Below are 16,312 nucleotides of genomic sequence, written 5' to 3'. Positions count from 1 at the left end.
GTGTTGTATGGCATTGAAGCTCGTTTGGAGGTTTGTTAGCACAGTGTCCAAAGAAGGGCCATATGTATACAGAATGGTGTCGTCTGCGTAGAGGTGGATCAGAGAATCACCAGCAGCAAGAGCGACATCATTGATATATACAGAGAAAAGAGTCAGCCCGAGAATTGTACCCTGTGGCACCCCTATAGAGACTGCCAGAGGTCTGGGACAACAGGCCCTCTGATTTGAGACACTGAACTCTATTTGTTATTTTTTATTTTACCTGTATTTAACTGGCCAGTTAAGAACAAGTTCTTATTTTCAATGACGGCCTAGGAACAGTGGGTTAACTGCCTGTTCAGGGGCAGAACGACAGATTTGTACCTTGTCAGCTTGGGGGTTTGAACTTGCAACCTTCCGGTTACTAGTCCAACGCTCTAACCACTAGGCTACCTTGCCGCCCCTATCTAAAAGTAGTTGGTGAACCAGGCGAGGCAGTCATTTGAGAAGCCAAGGCTATTGAGTCTGCCGATAAGAATGCTGTGATTGAAAGAGTCAAAAGCCTTGGCTAGGTCGATGAAGATGGCTGCACAGTACTGTCTTTTATTGATGGCGATTATGGTATCGTTTTGGACTTTGAGCGTGGCTGAGGTGCACCCATGACCAGCTTGGGAAACCAGATTGCATAGTGGAGAAGATACGGTGGGATTCGAAATGGTCGGTGATTTGTTTGTTAACTTGGCTTTTGAAGAATTTAGAAAAGGCAGGGCAGGATGGATATAGGTCTATAACAATTCGGATCTAGACTGTCACCACCTTTGAAGATGGGGATGACAGCCGCAGCTTTCCTGTCTTTGGGGATCTCAGACGATAAGAAAGAGAGGTTGAATAGGCTAGTAATAGGGGTTGCAACAATTTTGGCGGCTAATTTTAGAAAGAGAGGGTCCAGATTGTCCAGCCCAGCTGATTTGTAGGGATCCAGATTTTGCAGCTCTTTCAGAACATCAGCTGTCTGGATTTGGGTGATGGAGAAGTGGGGGGGACTTGGGAAAGTTGCTGCAGCAGGTGCTCAGATGTTGGCCGGGGTTGGGGTAGCCAGGTGGAAAGCATGGCCAGCCGTAGAAAAATGCTTATTGAAATGATCGATTATCGTAGATTTATCGGTGGTGACAATGTTTCCTATCCTCAGTGCAGTGGGCAGCTGGGAGGAGGTGCTTTTATTCTCCATGTACTTTATTCGATGCTAATGCAGAACACCATGGGATGTTTTTGTGCTGGTCAAGGGCAGTCAAGTCTGGGGTGAACCAAGGGCTATATCTGTTCTTAGTTCTACATTTTTTGAACGGGGCATGCTTATTTAAGACAGTGAGGAAAGCACTTTTAAAGAGAAACCAGGCATCCTCTACTGATGTGATGAGGTCAATATCCTCCCAGGATACCCGGGCCAGGTCGATTCGAAAGGCCTGCTCGCTGAAGTGTTTTAGGGAGCGTTTGACAGTGATGCGGGGTGGTCGTTTGACCCTGGACCCATTACGCATGCAAGCAATGAGGCAATGATTGCTGAGATCCTGGTTGAAGACAGCAGAGTTGTATTTAGATGGCAAGTTGGTTACGGATTCAGGATTGTACCTGATCAGTTGTGTGAGCATGTCCCCGTTTAGGTCACCTAACAGTACGAACTCTGAAGATAAATGGGGGGAAATCAATTCACATATGGTCTCCAGGGCACAGCTGTGGGCTGAAAGGGGTCTGTAACAAGTGGCAACGGTGAGAGACTTGTTTCTGGAAAGGTGGGTTTTTAAAAGTAGAAGCTCGAATTGTTTGGGCACAGACCTGTATAGTATGACAGAACTCTGCATATGCTCTGGGTTGATATCGCGCTGTGCAGACTGGTAGGAATTGACCGGGCTGAGATTGGCTGATGTCCGAGTTAACAGTGATGACCGCTAGCAATGGCTAACTGACTACTAGCTAGTTAGATGGCTAGCTTCTGATGGGGGTTCCGGTGTAAAAAATAGCAGAGGCGGGTTGCAGGAGAGTATGTTTAGTCCGCAGATGGAAATTGAGATATAACATTTCCGTAAATTGGAAATTGAGATATAAAAATATATACGATGAAAAATATATATACATGGGACGGGACAAGACAAACAGACGCCCTACTAGTAGTAGGAAGACCATTGGTCTGAACATGGAGCCTTGAGGAACACCATACTTCTCAATCTCAACTGAGGCTCCACAATCACAGTCTACCTTGTAATGCCAACCAGGCAAGAAAGCAGAAAAAGCATGTTTCAATCACCTAACTACATACGCCAATCTCTCAGTAATGTAAAGAAACCGGACCAACCAGTTGACTGGCTTGTTCAGTGAAACAGTGATTTTCACAGAGCTTCACTATGCCCCATGCACTGAAACGGAAGTACTTCTCTGACTGTGTTTGACTGTGTAACTGGCATTAAGTGATCAATAATGTAGAGGAAATGAATAATAACTGGAAACCTTTAAGTATCTGCATAAATTAGTAAACACCACTAAGGCTGTGGCAGTCATGACATTTTGTCAGACGGTTATTGTCGTGCAATAGTAAGAAGGATGTAATTGAACTTAGCTGAATGAAATAGAAAGATATTTTCCCATTACAGAGCGAGTGCGCATATGAAGTGGCTATGTCGAGTGTAAAAGTGATCATTTGAAACAAGTCCTATATGCTAGATTTAGAGTTATTTGGCAACTTTAGTTATGAATGATACAAACCTCAATGTTTTAGAAATCAAAACATATATGATGCGACTATAGGCTATTGATTTGACAAAGTCTCAAAAAAAAAGCTTGCACACTTTTCCTTGCCTCAGGCTGCACAGCTGTTCTCTCATCGAGTGATCCTATTTTCACCCATCAGACTATTTTTTTATCCTGTTTTTACAAATATGTCAAATTAGTTTTGATTTAGATTGGCCCATTATCAAATGAGCATGAACAGGTGAGGGGGAGCCATCCATATGCACGCAAATAGGCTACTTCGGTTTTATAGCGGAGCTGTGCTTTATATGAGCAGCTGAGAAATAAATACAACACTTATTTCACTCGCTGCGAGACAGGTGATATTCCGCCCACACTCTGTATGCCATGGGCTCTCCAACCCTGTTCCTGCCGCTACCCTGTACTTCATTTGGGAAACTAAGTGAAATCTGTTCAGGAAACATCCATAGGAAACAAAGTTCACTAAACTGTTGACAGCCCCTCTGTGTGCTGAAGAAAGCAATAAAAGGAGAGAGAGGAGGAGATGGAAACGCATAGTGGTGAGATATTCTGTAGCTAAAAGTAGAGGGTGACCGATTATGATTTTTCAACGCCGATACCGATTATTGGAGGACCAAAAAAAGACGATACCGATCAATCGGCCAATTTACAAAAAAATCTATTTGTAATAATGACATTACAACAATAATGAATGAACACTTATTTTAACTTAATAGAATACATCAATAAAAATCTATTTAGCCTCAAATAAATAATGAACATGTTCAATTTAGTTTAAATAATGCAAAAACAAAGTGTTGGAGAAGAAAGTAAAAGTGCAATATGTGCCATGTAAAAAAGCTAACATTTAAGTTCCTTGCTCAGAACATGAGAACATATGAAAGCTGGTGGTTCCTTTTAACATGAGACTTCAATATTCCAAGGTTTTAAGTTGTAGTTAATATGGTATTTTTAGGACTATTTCTCTCTATATCATTTGTATTCCATATACCTTTGACTACTGGATGTTCTTATAGGCACTTTAGTATTGCCAGTGTAACAGTATATCTTCCGTCCCTCTCCTCGCCCCTACCTGGGCTCGAACCAGGAACACATCGATAACAGCCACCCTCGAGGCAGCGTTACCCATGCAGAGCAAGGGGAACAACTACTCCAAGTCTCAGAGCGAGTGATGTTTTAAACGCTATTAGCGTGCACCCCGCTAACTAGCTTGCCATTTCATATCGGTAACACCAGCCTAATCTCGGGAGTTGATAAGCTTGAAGTCATTACAGCGCAATGCTTGAAGCACAGCGAAGAGCTGCTGGCAAAACGAACTAAAGTGCTGTTTGAATGAATGCTTACGAGCCTGCTGATGCCTACAATCACTCACTCAGACTGCTCTATCAAATATCAAATCATATACTTAATTATAACATAATAACACATAGAAATATGAGCCTTTGGACATTAATATTGTCGAATCCGGAAACTATAATTTCAAAAACAAAACGTTTATTATTATCGCATATACCCTGACTCTGCGTGCAATGAATGCAAGAGAAGTGACACAATTTCACCTGGTTAATATTGCCTGCTCGGGGCTCCCAGGTGGCGCAGTGGTTAAGGGCGCTGTACTGCAGCGCCAGCTGTGCCACCAGAGACTCTGGGTTCTTGCCCAGGCTCTGTCGTAACCAGCCGCGACCGGGAGGTCCGTGGGGCGACGCACAATTGATCTAACGTCGTCCGGGTTAGGGAGGGTTTGGCCGGTAGGGATATCCTTGTCTCATCGCGCGCTAACCAAGGTTGCCAGGTGCACAATGTTTCATTGGTGCGGCTGGCTTCCGGGTTGGATGCGCGCTGTGTTAAGAAGCAGTGCGGCTTGGTTGGGTTGTGTATCGGAGGACGCATGACTTTCAACCTTCGTCTCTCCCGAGCCCGTACAGGAGTTGTAGCGATGAGACAAGATAGTAGCTACTAAAATTGGATACCACGAAATTGGGGAGAAAAATTGGTAAAATTCACACAAAAAAATAAAAAAATATTTCCTGCCAACCTGGATTTCTTTTTGCTAAATATGCAGGTTTAAAAATATATACTTCTGTGTATTGATTTTAAGAAAGGCATTGATGTTTATGGTTAGGTACACATTGGAGCAACGACAGTCCTTTTTCCGCGATCGGCACCACACCGATTATATGCAACGCAGGACACGCTAGATAAACCAGTAATATCATCAACCATGTGTAGTTAACTAGTGATTATGATTAATTGATTGATTGTTTTTTATAAGATAAGTTTAATGCTAGCTAGCAACTTACCTTGGCATCTTACTGCATTCGCGTAACAGGTAGACTCCTCGTGGAGTGCAATGAGAGGCAGGTGGTTAGAGTGTTGGACTAGTTAACTGTAAGGTTGCAAGATTGAATCCCCTAGCTGACAAGGTACAAATCTGTCATTCTGCCACTGAACAAGGCAGTTAACCCACCATTCCTAGGCCTTCATTGAAAATAAGAATGTGTTCTTAACTGACTTGCCTAGTTAAATAAAGGTGTAAAAAAAATAATTACACACACACACACACACACATTATTATTTTTTTTAAGTGGCCAAATCGGTGTCTAAAAATACGATTTCCGATTGTTATGAAAACTTGAAATCGGCCCTAATTAATCGGCCATTCCGATTAATCGGTCGTCCTCTAGCTAAAAGGTCATTTGTCACCCAATGAATAATATATATTTTTAAAGCCCTATTACTAGGCCATTCAAAATCAAAATTCACGACAAGGGCTGTAAGTTCTCTCCCAGACTCGTGGATAGAAATGTTGGAGCGTAGCATAAGGTAACCAGACCACCCATAATGATACACTCAAAGGCCATTACTCGAATGTGTTTAATTCTGCAGTAAAGGCTAGACCGATTATGGACCAAAGACATCTTCAATCTGTTTAGTTTTTTTGCCATGCGTAATATGCAGAAGGCTATATTGTACAACGGCACAATTATCAGTTTGATTCATAAGCTCTAATATGTTTTGAATGAATCATCACCTAAGAAAGTGCTGTCCATTTCGTTGTTAGGCTTTGAAACAACATCCACAAGGACCATGTTTCACACTCAGTTTCAACCTGCTGCTGAACTCCTTGCTTCAAATTGATCATCACAGTGAGGCGAGTTTTAAAAGCACACTAAGTGTTTGATGTGACCGTTAGCGAGTTAGGTACTACCACAACATATCCAGAGTGCATGAGAGGAGATTACGAGTCACGTGGAATTTTACAACAGTCATGACTCATGACTGCCTGTGTGGCGGTTATACGGTAACCGCAACAGCCCAAAACACCACACACAAGTCTATGTGGCGCCAACGGGTGAAATCAGAGTGCTGTGTGTCAACCTGGAGATGAGCTCTAACCATAGCGTTCAGCAGCTATCAGGTCATACTCTGTCCAGCCACTAGGCTAATGCACAGCAGCCACGTTGGGAACCAAACTACCAGCTAACGAGGGGCTTTACTGAAACTCTCCAGCTCTAGAAGTTAAACAGATGCCTATTAGAAGCCTTCTTGTAGATTCCCTGTGCAGTGCAAGTATTGGAGGTGGCGCCCGCATGGCGGTAGAATGCCAGAGGAAATGATAATGGAGCTGTCAGTTGTCATTCAGTACTGACTTCACCTGGGTATACATGATGTGTGTCTGTGCACACTGGATGGTTCCCAGAGGATAGAACCCACATCAATGCCAACAAAGTAAATCAAACACATATGCACACAAACATGAGGGCCTGTATTCACCTAATCCTGACTGGCAGTGAAGCCCTGACCTGGTTCAGCCCCGCATGGCACGAGTAAAGACAGAGGACTCCATAATGACAACTCTGTAGTCCCTGAAATGAACTCATCTTAATTCATGACCAGGGGATTAGTGGTCAGCAGCTGAGCAGACTTATTTGACCCAGAACAGAACAAAGAGTATCGGGGCAACAGAGATGGTCGGGGGGTTAGACTGAGGTCCTATGTGTGTGTGTGTGTGTTGTAATTAGAGTACCTCACAGAGGGAAATGCATTAACATTGTGCCTCTCTGCCCCCGTTCCCCACAGTACACCACAAGGGCCAGATATCCCCCACGCTTTTGTGATGTGTGCAGTTCAGTCCTGGTGTAAGTGTTTACTCCATTGGCTAGTAACCCCTGGAGTCTCTTTTTAAACCAGAATGCCAGACATTCTGCTATGTCTCTGCTATGCTGCTATTAATGACAGATATCTAAAATGACCCAGGCTCCTTTGGTCCCAACTACTACAATGCATCTGTATTTTAAAGTGAAACCCCATCACTTTTCAGCCACATTTTCATTATCTCCAGCACAATACCAGTGTCTATATACGGTGCATTCGGAAGGTATTCAGACGCCTTAACTTTTTCCATATTTTGTTACGTTACAGCCTTATTCTAAAATTGATTAAATTAAATGTTTTTCCTCATCAATCTAAACACAATACCCGATAATGACAGAGTGAAAACAGGTTTTTAGAAATGTTTGCACATTTGTGACCCGATTCAGGAAACTAGGGGTATGTCGCAAGTCACGACTTCCCAGGAGAGCCTTTTGAACATTATTTTTAATTTTTTTAATCAAAATGAGTTTTTTGTCAGAAATGCCTTCTCAAATATGTCAACTTAATATCAAACGTGCATGTCATCTGTAAATACGAATACAATTGTTAAATTATGAGCCTAGTTGGTTTAGTCACAGAATCAGCTAAGACCTCAGAAAGAAAACGGTAGAACTTCACAAGTCTGGTTCTTCCTGGGAGCAATTTCCAAACACCTGATGGTACCACGTTCACCTGTACAAACACCATGGGACCACGCAGCCGTCATACCGACTAGGGTAGCCTAGGGTAGCCTAGTGGTTAGAGTGTTGGACTAGTAACCGAAAGGTTGCAAGTTCAAATCCCCGAGCTGACAAGGGACAAGTTACAAATCTGTCGTTCTGCCCCTGAACAGGCAGTTAATCCACTGTTCCTAGGCCGTCATTGAAAATAAGAATTTGTTCTTAACTGACTTGCCTGGTAAAATAAAAAATAAAAAATAAATACCGCTCAGGAAGGAGATGCATTCTGTCTCCTAGAGATGAATGTACTTTGGTGTAAAAATCAATCCCAGAACAACAGCAAAGGACCTTGTGAAGATGCTCGAGGAAACCGGTACAAAAGTATCTATATCCACAGTAAAACGAGTCCTATATCGACATAACTTGAAAGGCCGCTCAGCAAGGAAGAAGCTACTGCTCCAAAACCACACCATCCCAACCTTAAAGCACGGGGGTGGCATCATGTTGTGTTGGTGCTTTGCTGCAGGAGGGACTGGTGCACTTCACAAAATAGATGGCATCATGAGGTAGAAAAATTATGTGGATATATTGAAGCAACATCTCAAGACATCAGTCAGGAAGTTAAAGCTTGGTCACAAATGGGTCTTCCAAATGGACAATGACCCCAAGCATACTTCCAAAGTTGTGGCAAAATGGCTTAAGGACAACAAAGTCAAGGTTATTGGAGTGGCCATCACAAAGCCCTGACCTCAATCCCATAGAAAATTTGTGGGCAGAACTGAAAAAGCGTGTGCGAGCAAGGAGGCCTACAAACCTGACTCAGTTACACCAGCTCTGTCAGGAGGAATGGGACAAAATTCACCTAACTTATTGTGGGAAGCTTGTGGAAGGCTTTCACCCAAGTGAAACAATTTAAAGGCAATGCTACCAAATACTAATTGAGTGTATGTAAACGTCTAACCCACTGGGAATATGATGAAATAAATAAAAGCAAAAATAAATCATTATTCTGACATTTCACATTCTTAAAATAAATTGGTGATCTGAACTGATCTAAGACAGGGAATTTTTACTAGGATTAAATGTCAGGAATTGTGAAAAACTGAGTTTAAATGTATTTGGCGAAGGTATATGTAAACTTACGACTTCAGCTGTACGTGTATGAAGTGTGTTTAACATTAGTGATGTTTTCTTAGAATGCCATTTCGCATTCCTAGTTATAGCCTAATGTCAGCTAGCTAACATTGAACTTAAAGCTATGACAATCCGTTTGTATTGCTAGTTAAAGCTTGCTGTTAGCTAGCCAGCTGACGTTAGATGGCTGGTTAACTACAGTAGCAAGCATTACCTGTATGAACTGTGTGTAGTGATGTTCTCAGAATGCCATTTCGTATCTATTTTATAATAATGCTCAAATATTTGTATCTGGAATTTGTCTTTCAGCATCAGTAGAACACACCAGTCAGTACAGTAATCAAAACGAGAGCTGGCCCATGCAAGCAAAGGCAGCAGCGCAGTCATCGACTACATGCACCATTTCTTCACCAGCTACAGAGTTGGGAAAACATGTGGACCTGAAATTGTGAAAACTGCAGCGGCCAAAGCAAGAGCAAGTTTGTGCTCTTCTATTGTGCCTGGTGGACCATGCACAAGCTCCACAACAATCTGGACCTTCACTACCTGATCACAGGCCACACCAAGTTTGCCCCTGACTTGTGCTTCAGCCGCATCAAGCAACTTTTATTATTTATTATTTATTTATTTATAATAATAATATATTTGCATTTTTTTATTTGTATGAGGTTATTATTTTCTAAACTTGGGAGGTGAATTGATGTTGTGCAGGGTTGTAGTAATATATTCAGATTTTTTTTGTTCTTTGCTGTTTTACACCTTCGATGCTCTGGAGCCTGGTGTTGTCGCCAAGGGGCGTTCGGACTGTCGGGACCAGGTTTCAGCCGAAGCGCAACGCTGGCATCCTTCCTCCCATAGATAGTCTGCCTGTAAAAGCACCACCTGGACTGGACAAAACTAGACAAACTATCTCTTAGACAAGATCAGGGATTTTTGCGACGAAGAGGCTATGGACATCACATGCCCTGCACCAAAGTCAAGGGCAGGACAGAAACAGGTTCTCCGACTATAGATTCCCTTGTTGATGCGTGGTTCGGACGGACAAGTTATCAGCACTATCTGCAGTGCCTCTATTCACATTCACTCTCTCCTAACACACACGCCATCCGTTGCTGATATTGTTGGTATGTGTGGTCGTAACATGATTTTGTGACATTCCACAACAATATCATGTGACCGTATTAAGTGCCCACCACTTAAATATATGTACTGTGCATGTGTACCTCACTCAGGTTTCAACTCAGGTTGCATGGCCTTAACTTATGTATGGAATACTATGTGATAAGTGCATGTGTAACAGTATATAAAGTATGCTAATGTACTGGTGTGAAAGCATTTGGGCAGTGATGTAAAGTACTTAAGGTAAAATACATTAAAGCACTACTTCAGAAGTTTACTTTACATTACTTTACTATTCATATTTTTTTGCAACTTTTACTTCACTACATTTGTGAATAAAATAATGTACTTTTTACTCCATACATTTCCCTTGACACCCAAAAGTACTCTTTACATTTTGACAAGAAAATTGTCCATTTCAAACACTTATCAAGAGAACATCCCTGGTCATCACACTGCCTCTGATCTGGCAGACTCACTAAACACAAATGCTTCGTTTGTAAATGATGTCTGAGTGTTGAAGTGTCCCCCCTGGCTGTCTGTCAAAAAATAATACAATTGTGCCGTCTGGTTTTCCATAAGGAAGTTGAAATGAAATACTTTTATTTGTACTTTTGATACTTAAATACATTGTGCCCCTGACTATCCATCAAATTATTTATTTCTTATAATACATTTGTGCCGTCTGGTGTAATATATGGAATTTGAAATTATTTACACTTTCATGCAAGTATGACAATGTAGTACTTATTCCACCACTGGATGTGACTGGCGGGTTATAGCATTTCTTTCACATGACCCATCAATTTAGACAAGTGTATCTGGGTAAGCGTCATCTAATATTTATAAAATATTTGTTTTTATCTGGACACTTTCTGTTAACCTGGAATGTTTCCTTGTTGTAAGATACTACCACTTTTAGTGTTTAGCACATGACCTCATGTGAATCCTTAAAGAGATGGGTGGGCCTGGCTTAAGAGGGTGTGAACAATGCTGAATGGGTGTAGACAAAGGAGAGCTCTCTAGTAGGTATCAAAACATTCAAAGGCCCTTTTCTCAAAAGTGAGTTTACAAGTGGATAAACTTTCAAAGTAGAATTACTTTCCCATTGTTCCTCAAAAATGCTGTGTATGATACACCATTTTGTAGATCTGTCTATTTGTATCCAATGTAAAAATACATTTTAAAAATGAAATTCAAATGTTGCTACATCAGACAAAATCTAGGTGGTGAGTCACATTTATTAAAAATAAAGAACAGAAATACCATATTTACATACGTATTCAGACTCTTTGCTATAAGGCTCGAAATTGAGCTCAGGTACATCCTGTTTCTAAAACTTGATTGGAGTCAACCTTTGGTAAATTCAATTGATTGGACATGATTTGGAAAGGCACACATGTCTATAAGGTCCCACATTTGACAGTGAATGTCAGAGCAAAAACCAAGCCATGAGGTCAAAGGAATTATCCGTAGAGCTCAGAGACAGGATTGTGTCAAGGCACAGATCTGGGAAATGGTACCAAAGAACACAGTGGCCTCCATCATTCTTAAATGGAAGAAGTTTGGAACCACCAAGGTACAGAGAGATCCTTGATGAAAACCTGCTCCAGTGCTCTCAGGATCTCAGACTGAGGCAAAGGTTCACCTTCCAACAGGACAACGACCCTAAGCACACAGCCAAGACAATGCAGGTGTGGCTTTGGGACAAGTCTCTGAATGTTCTTGAGTGTCCCAGCCAGAGCCCGGACTTGAACCCGATCAAACATCTCTGGAGAGACCTGGAAATAGCTGTGCAGCAACGCTACCCATCCAACCTGACAGAGCTTGAGAAGTTCTGCAGAGAAGAATGACTGTTTAATGACTTCCCCAAATATAGGTGTGCCGAGCTTGTAGCGTCATACCGAAGAAGAATTGAGGCTGTAATCACTGCCAAAGGTGCTTCAACAAAGTACTGAGTAAAGTGTCAGAATAGTTATGTAAATGTGATATTTCATTATTTTGGATTAATTAATTTTTTTATATTCAAAAATACTAAAGACCTGTTTTTTCTTTGTCATTATGGGGTATTGTGTGTAGACTGATTACGAAAAAAAAATGATTTAATCCATTTTAAAATAAGGCTGTAACGTAACAAAATGTGGAAAAAGTCAAGTGGTCTGAATACTTTCCGAAGGCACTGGTTTAAAATTGCGCTTTTCTACATTATATAGAAAAAATATATAAAGTTAAAAAGTTCTACCCGATGACATTTTTAAACACTATAATATTTGTGGGGAGCAAGAAAATAGCCTCCCTCTGGCTAGAAACTCATTGCAAGTTTTGAAATGCATCATTCTTCTTAGTTTTAATCCTACCCTGAGATGTCATAGAGAAGCATTTAAAAAAAATATTTTTAACCACAGATCATAGAATCGTGCCGTTCTCACATATGTTGACACTGGTATGGTGCTGGAGGTAATGAACAACAGGTTGAAAAGCGGCAGAATTGTCCTTTAAACAATGTCTAATTTATCTTTATAGGCCTACTTGGTTACTGCGTAGCCTATTGATAGACAACTGGTCTTGAGAGAAGAGAGAGCAGGCCCTGACCCAGTCATTCTCTATGGTGATATGTAGGGCTGTACAGTCAGTGTAGATGCCGGGAGTAGTATAGCACAGTACTTACGTTAACTTTGAATGCTTGAACTGTGTTATCCAGCAGAAGAACATTACAGACCACCTCTGTGTGCTGCCTGTCTTGTGCCAGCTCTGATGCTCGGTCATTGTAGTTACTGCCAGCTGGCAACTGGAAGGGTGAGGTCATTACTGTCCACACTGGGTCTGCAACACATAGAAAGAAAACAGCAGGGTGAGGGACCTTTTATTATACTGCATTTAAATACATTACATTGCCCCAGAGTGGTGCAGCGGTCTAAGGCACAGCATCTCAGTGCTAGAGGCATCACTACAGACCCTGGTTCGATCCCGGGCTGTATCACAACCCGGCCATGATCGGGAGTCCCATAGGGCGTTGCACAATTGGCCCAGCATCATCCGGGTTAGTGGAGAGTTTGGCTGGGGTAGGAATTTGTTCTTAACTGACTTGCCTCGTTAAATAAAAAATACAAATTCTGCAATGGCGAATGGTTAGCCTCGTCCTCAACACCACTATACCACTTTTTATTTAAACAGTCGGTAACGGCATATTTGAGTCAAGTAAGACAACACACTCCTCCTTAAATCTGTGACTGATGCTGAGGATGTCATACTTCATTCTAGTATTGTCTAGAAAGAGATCCCTAGCAGATCCAAGGCCCTTGATCCTTTATGGTCTACGCTCTCACAGTCAGGCTGCAGTACGATGAAAGGATTCAGTGATTCAGTGAGGCATGACCCAGTTCACTACCGCTGGGAGGAAGAGAGCTACACACACTACAGAGGACTTCCCCAGGAGGGTTAGCAGTCTTCACGTCCCTACCAGAGTCCACACGCACGCATGCACGCACGGATGGATGCTGTTAGGCCTAATTCTGATTTATAAAGTTGTAATAACAGGGGGAAGGAAGGATGATAATTATTAAAATCATATTTCACAATCATATCAAATATTAGGGAGAAAAGTGACTGCAGAAACATAGAAAGAGTTTTAAAACAACTAGGATAGGCTATGTCACCTTTGACCTTTCCTCTGCATGACATCATCCATTGACTGCACACAGAAAGGTCCCGAAATAAACCATGGCCACACCAGCAGCAGGGCTTTTGTCAGTGACAATGGTGTTCCTGTGAATGTCACAGTGCAACACACAAAGACACGCTGAGGCGCTGTACGGTGTTGTCACACTGGCCCCCTCTCAAAGACGCCCACATGGGTCAATACCATGTCACGGGTCTCAACTCCTCACAGTCAGAGAGAGGTTAAAGCAGGGGGATCAGGGATCAGACGCTTCAAAAACCTACTAGCTATTATTCTACCATGTTTATCATTCCCATTATTTAATGTTTTTAACAGTTCACATGCACTTTGTCTATGTTTTCCATGTTCTGAATGCTTGAATGAAATGGTCAAACTAGGCCTAAACAATATCTAGGGAGTGGAGCTGTCCTGGCTTGAACCATACCTTATTATCTATTCAAGTCTATTCAGGAAATGACCCTTTTTGTTTACTATCGCTTACCAACAGAAAAAGGCCAAATGTCCCAACGAGTCTCAGGACTAAGGTTATTCCCGGGTGGCGCTGGTCTAGTAGCTACTAGCTGCCACCGATCCTTTTTCCTTTTCTTTTGGTTATGTCTGTTTTGTGTTTCACCTGGTTTCATTTTGGTTCATTGGGGGGGTATTTATCTCGACATTTCATTTGGGTTTTTGTGCGGGATTGTTTTCGTTTGACTGTCAGTTAGTTTGGGATGCGTTTTCTTTAGTTCATGTTTAACGAAGGCTTGCTTTTCCCTGGACTGTGTCTGAGTGGGGTTTTGTGGCTACTGCTGTAGTCCAGTGTCCTGTGATTTGTGAGCTGGTTTAATAAAACGCCCTGACAGCATGGCTCTCGACCTTCGCCTCTCCCGAGTCCGTACGGGAGTTGCAGCGATGAGACAAGACTGTAACTACTAACAATTGGATACCACGAAATTGGGGAGAAAAAAGGGTGTAAAAAAAAAGAAAGAAAAAGACTAAGGTTATTTACAATGTAGGCCCTCCTTTGAACAAAGTTGCAGTCCAAAAACATCATCTTCAGTGTGCAGATGTCAACACATGGAAGTCACAGCAGAATCCTAGTTAACATACTGATCCATAAATACCTACTTTGACCTTTACTGTCTGTCACTGTGTTCGTTTACTGCACTTTCTGTCACTCTAGCATCCAGGACAACCACACAAAGTTGGCAGTGAATGGCCATGGCAGCTAGCCTTGAGTGGAGGGTGGGTCCCATCCAATAGCCATGAACTTGAGGGATGGGAGCAGATAGACTGTGTGTCAGTGTAACCCGCTTCCAACCTGGCTCGCCTGCCAACACCACCCCCCCATAACAGAGTCCAAATCATAGGCTGAGTCTATGGGGCTGAGTGACCTTTCAGTAATAGAGCCACAGCTCTGAATTGCTGGAGCTGGGTGGAGAGACCAGACAGACACCATGCCAAATGCAGAGGAGCTAGCCTACCTTGAATCCCAATGCAACTCCTAGGCCCTAGACCGAAGTTAGTAACCCAACTCCTGAATAAAGTAGGATACACATTGCTTTACAGATCCATTAGGTGATATATTGGCCTACCGTTGTCTTTAGTGTTTTCACACCAAGTTCAACAGGACAGCATTACCTATCTGATACAGTAATCACTATGGGTTATAAAACAGAAATCAGAGACAATTACAACAATACTGAATGAACACTTATTTTAACTTAATATAATACATCAATAAAATCAATTTAGCCTCAAATAAATAATGAAACATGTTCAATTTGGATTAAATAATGCAAAAACAAAGTGTTGGAGAAGAAAGTAAAAGTGCAATATGTGCCATGTAAGAAAGCTAACGTTTAAGTTCCTTGCTCAGAACATGAGAACATATGAAAGCTGGTGGTTCCTTTTAACATGAGTCTTCAATATTCCAAGGTAAGAGGTTTTAGGTTGTAGTTGTTATAGGAATTATGGGACTATTTCTCTCTATACCATTTGTATTTCATTAAACTTTGACAATTGGATGTTCTTATAGGCACTTTAGTATTGCCAGTGTAACAGTATAGCTTCCGTCCCTCTCCTCGCTCCTCCCTGGGCTCGAACCAGGAACACAACGAAAACAGCCACCCTCGAAGCAGCGTTACCCATGCAGCGCGCACCCCGCTAACTAGCTCGTCATTTAACCTCGGTTACACCAGCCTCATCTCGCGAGTTGATAGGCTTGAAGTCATAAACAGCTCAATGCTTGACGCACAACGAAGAGCTGCTGGCAAAACGCACGAAAGTGCTGTTTGAATGAATGCTTACGAGCCTGCTGCTGCCTACCACCGCTCAGGCAGACTGATCTATCAAATCATAGACTTAGTTATAACATAACAACACACAGAAATATGAGCTTTAGGTCATTAATATGGTCGAATCCGGAAACTATCATTTCGAAAACAAGACGTTTATTATGTCAGTGAAATACAGAACCATTCCGTATTTTATCTAACGGGTGGCATCCATAAGTCTAAATATTCTTGTTACATTGAACAACCTTCAATGTTATGTCATAATTACGTAAAATTCTGGCAAATTAGGCGGCCCAAACGGTTGCATATACACTGACTGCGTGCAATGAACGCAAGAGAAGTGACACAATTTCACCTGGTTAATATCGCCTGCTAACCTGGATTTCTTTTAGCTAAATATGCAAGTTTAAAAATATATACTTCTGTGTATTGATTTTAATAAAGGCAATGATGTTCATGGTTGTGTACACATTGGAGCAACGATACGCACCACATTTAATGCTAGCTAGCAACTTAACTTGGCTTACTGCATTTGCGTAACAGGCAGT

General features: G+C 41.9%; 1 protein-coding gene across 4 annotated transcripts in view; it reads right to left on the bottom strand.

Annotated features, from left to right (window-relative positions):
• LOC118363738 (tyrosine-protein phosphatase non-receptor type 4-like) overlaps nt 1-16,312 on the bottom strand; it is a 47,555-nt gene that overhangs the window by 28,450 nt on the left and 2,793 nt on the right. For all 4 annotated transcript variants that reach the window (XM_052488542.1, XM_052488543.1, XM_035744896.2 and 1 more), the window contains exon 2: nt 12,478-12,632. In XM_052488542.1, the coding sequence (XP_052344502.1) occupies nt 12,478-12,615 (138 nt within the window). In that variant the 5' untranslated portion in view covers nt 12,616-12,632. The remainder of the gene's footprint in view (nt 1-12,477; nt 12,633-16,312) is intronic.

This window comes from Oncorhynchus keta, chromosome 30, assembly GCF_023373465.1.
Source record: "Oncorhynchus keta strain PuntledgeMale-10-30-2019 chromosome 30, Oket_V2, whole genome shotgun sequence".
NCBI lineage: Eukaryota > Metazoa > Chordata > Actinopteri > Salmoniformes > Salmonidae > Oncorhynchus > Oncorhynchus keta.
This window is presented reverse-complemented; position numbering and strand designations above follow the sequence as displayed.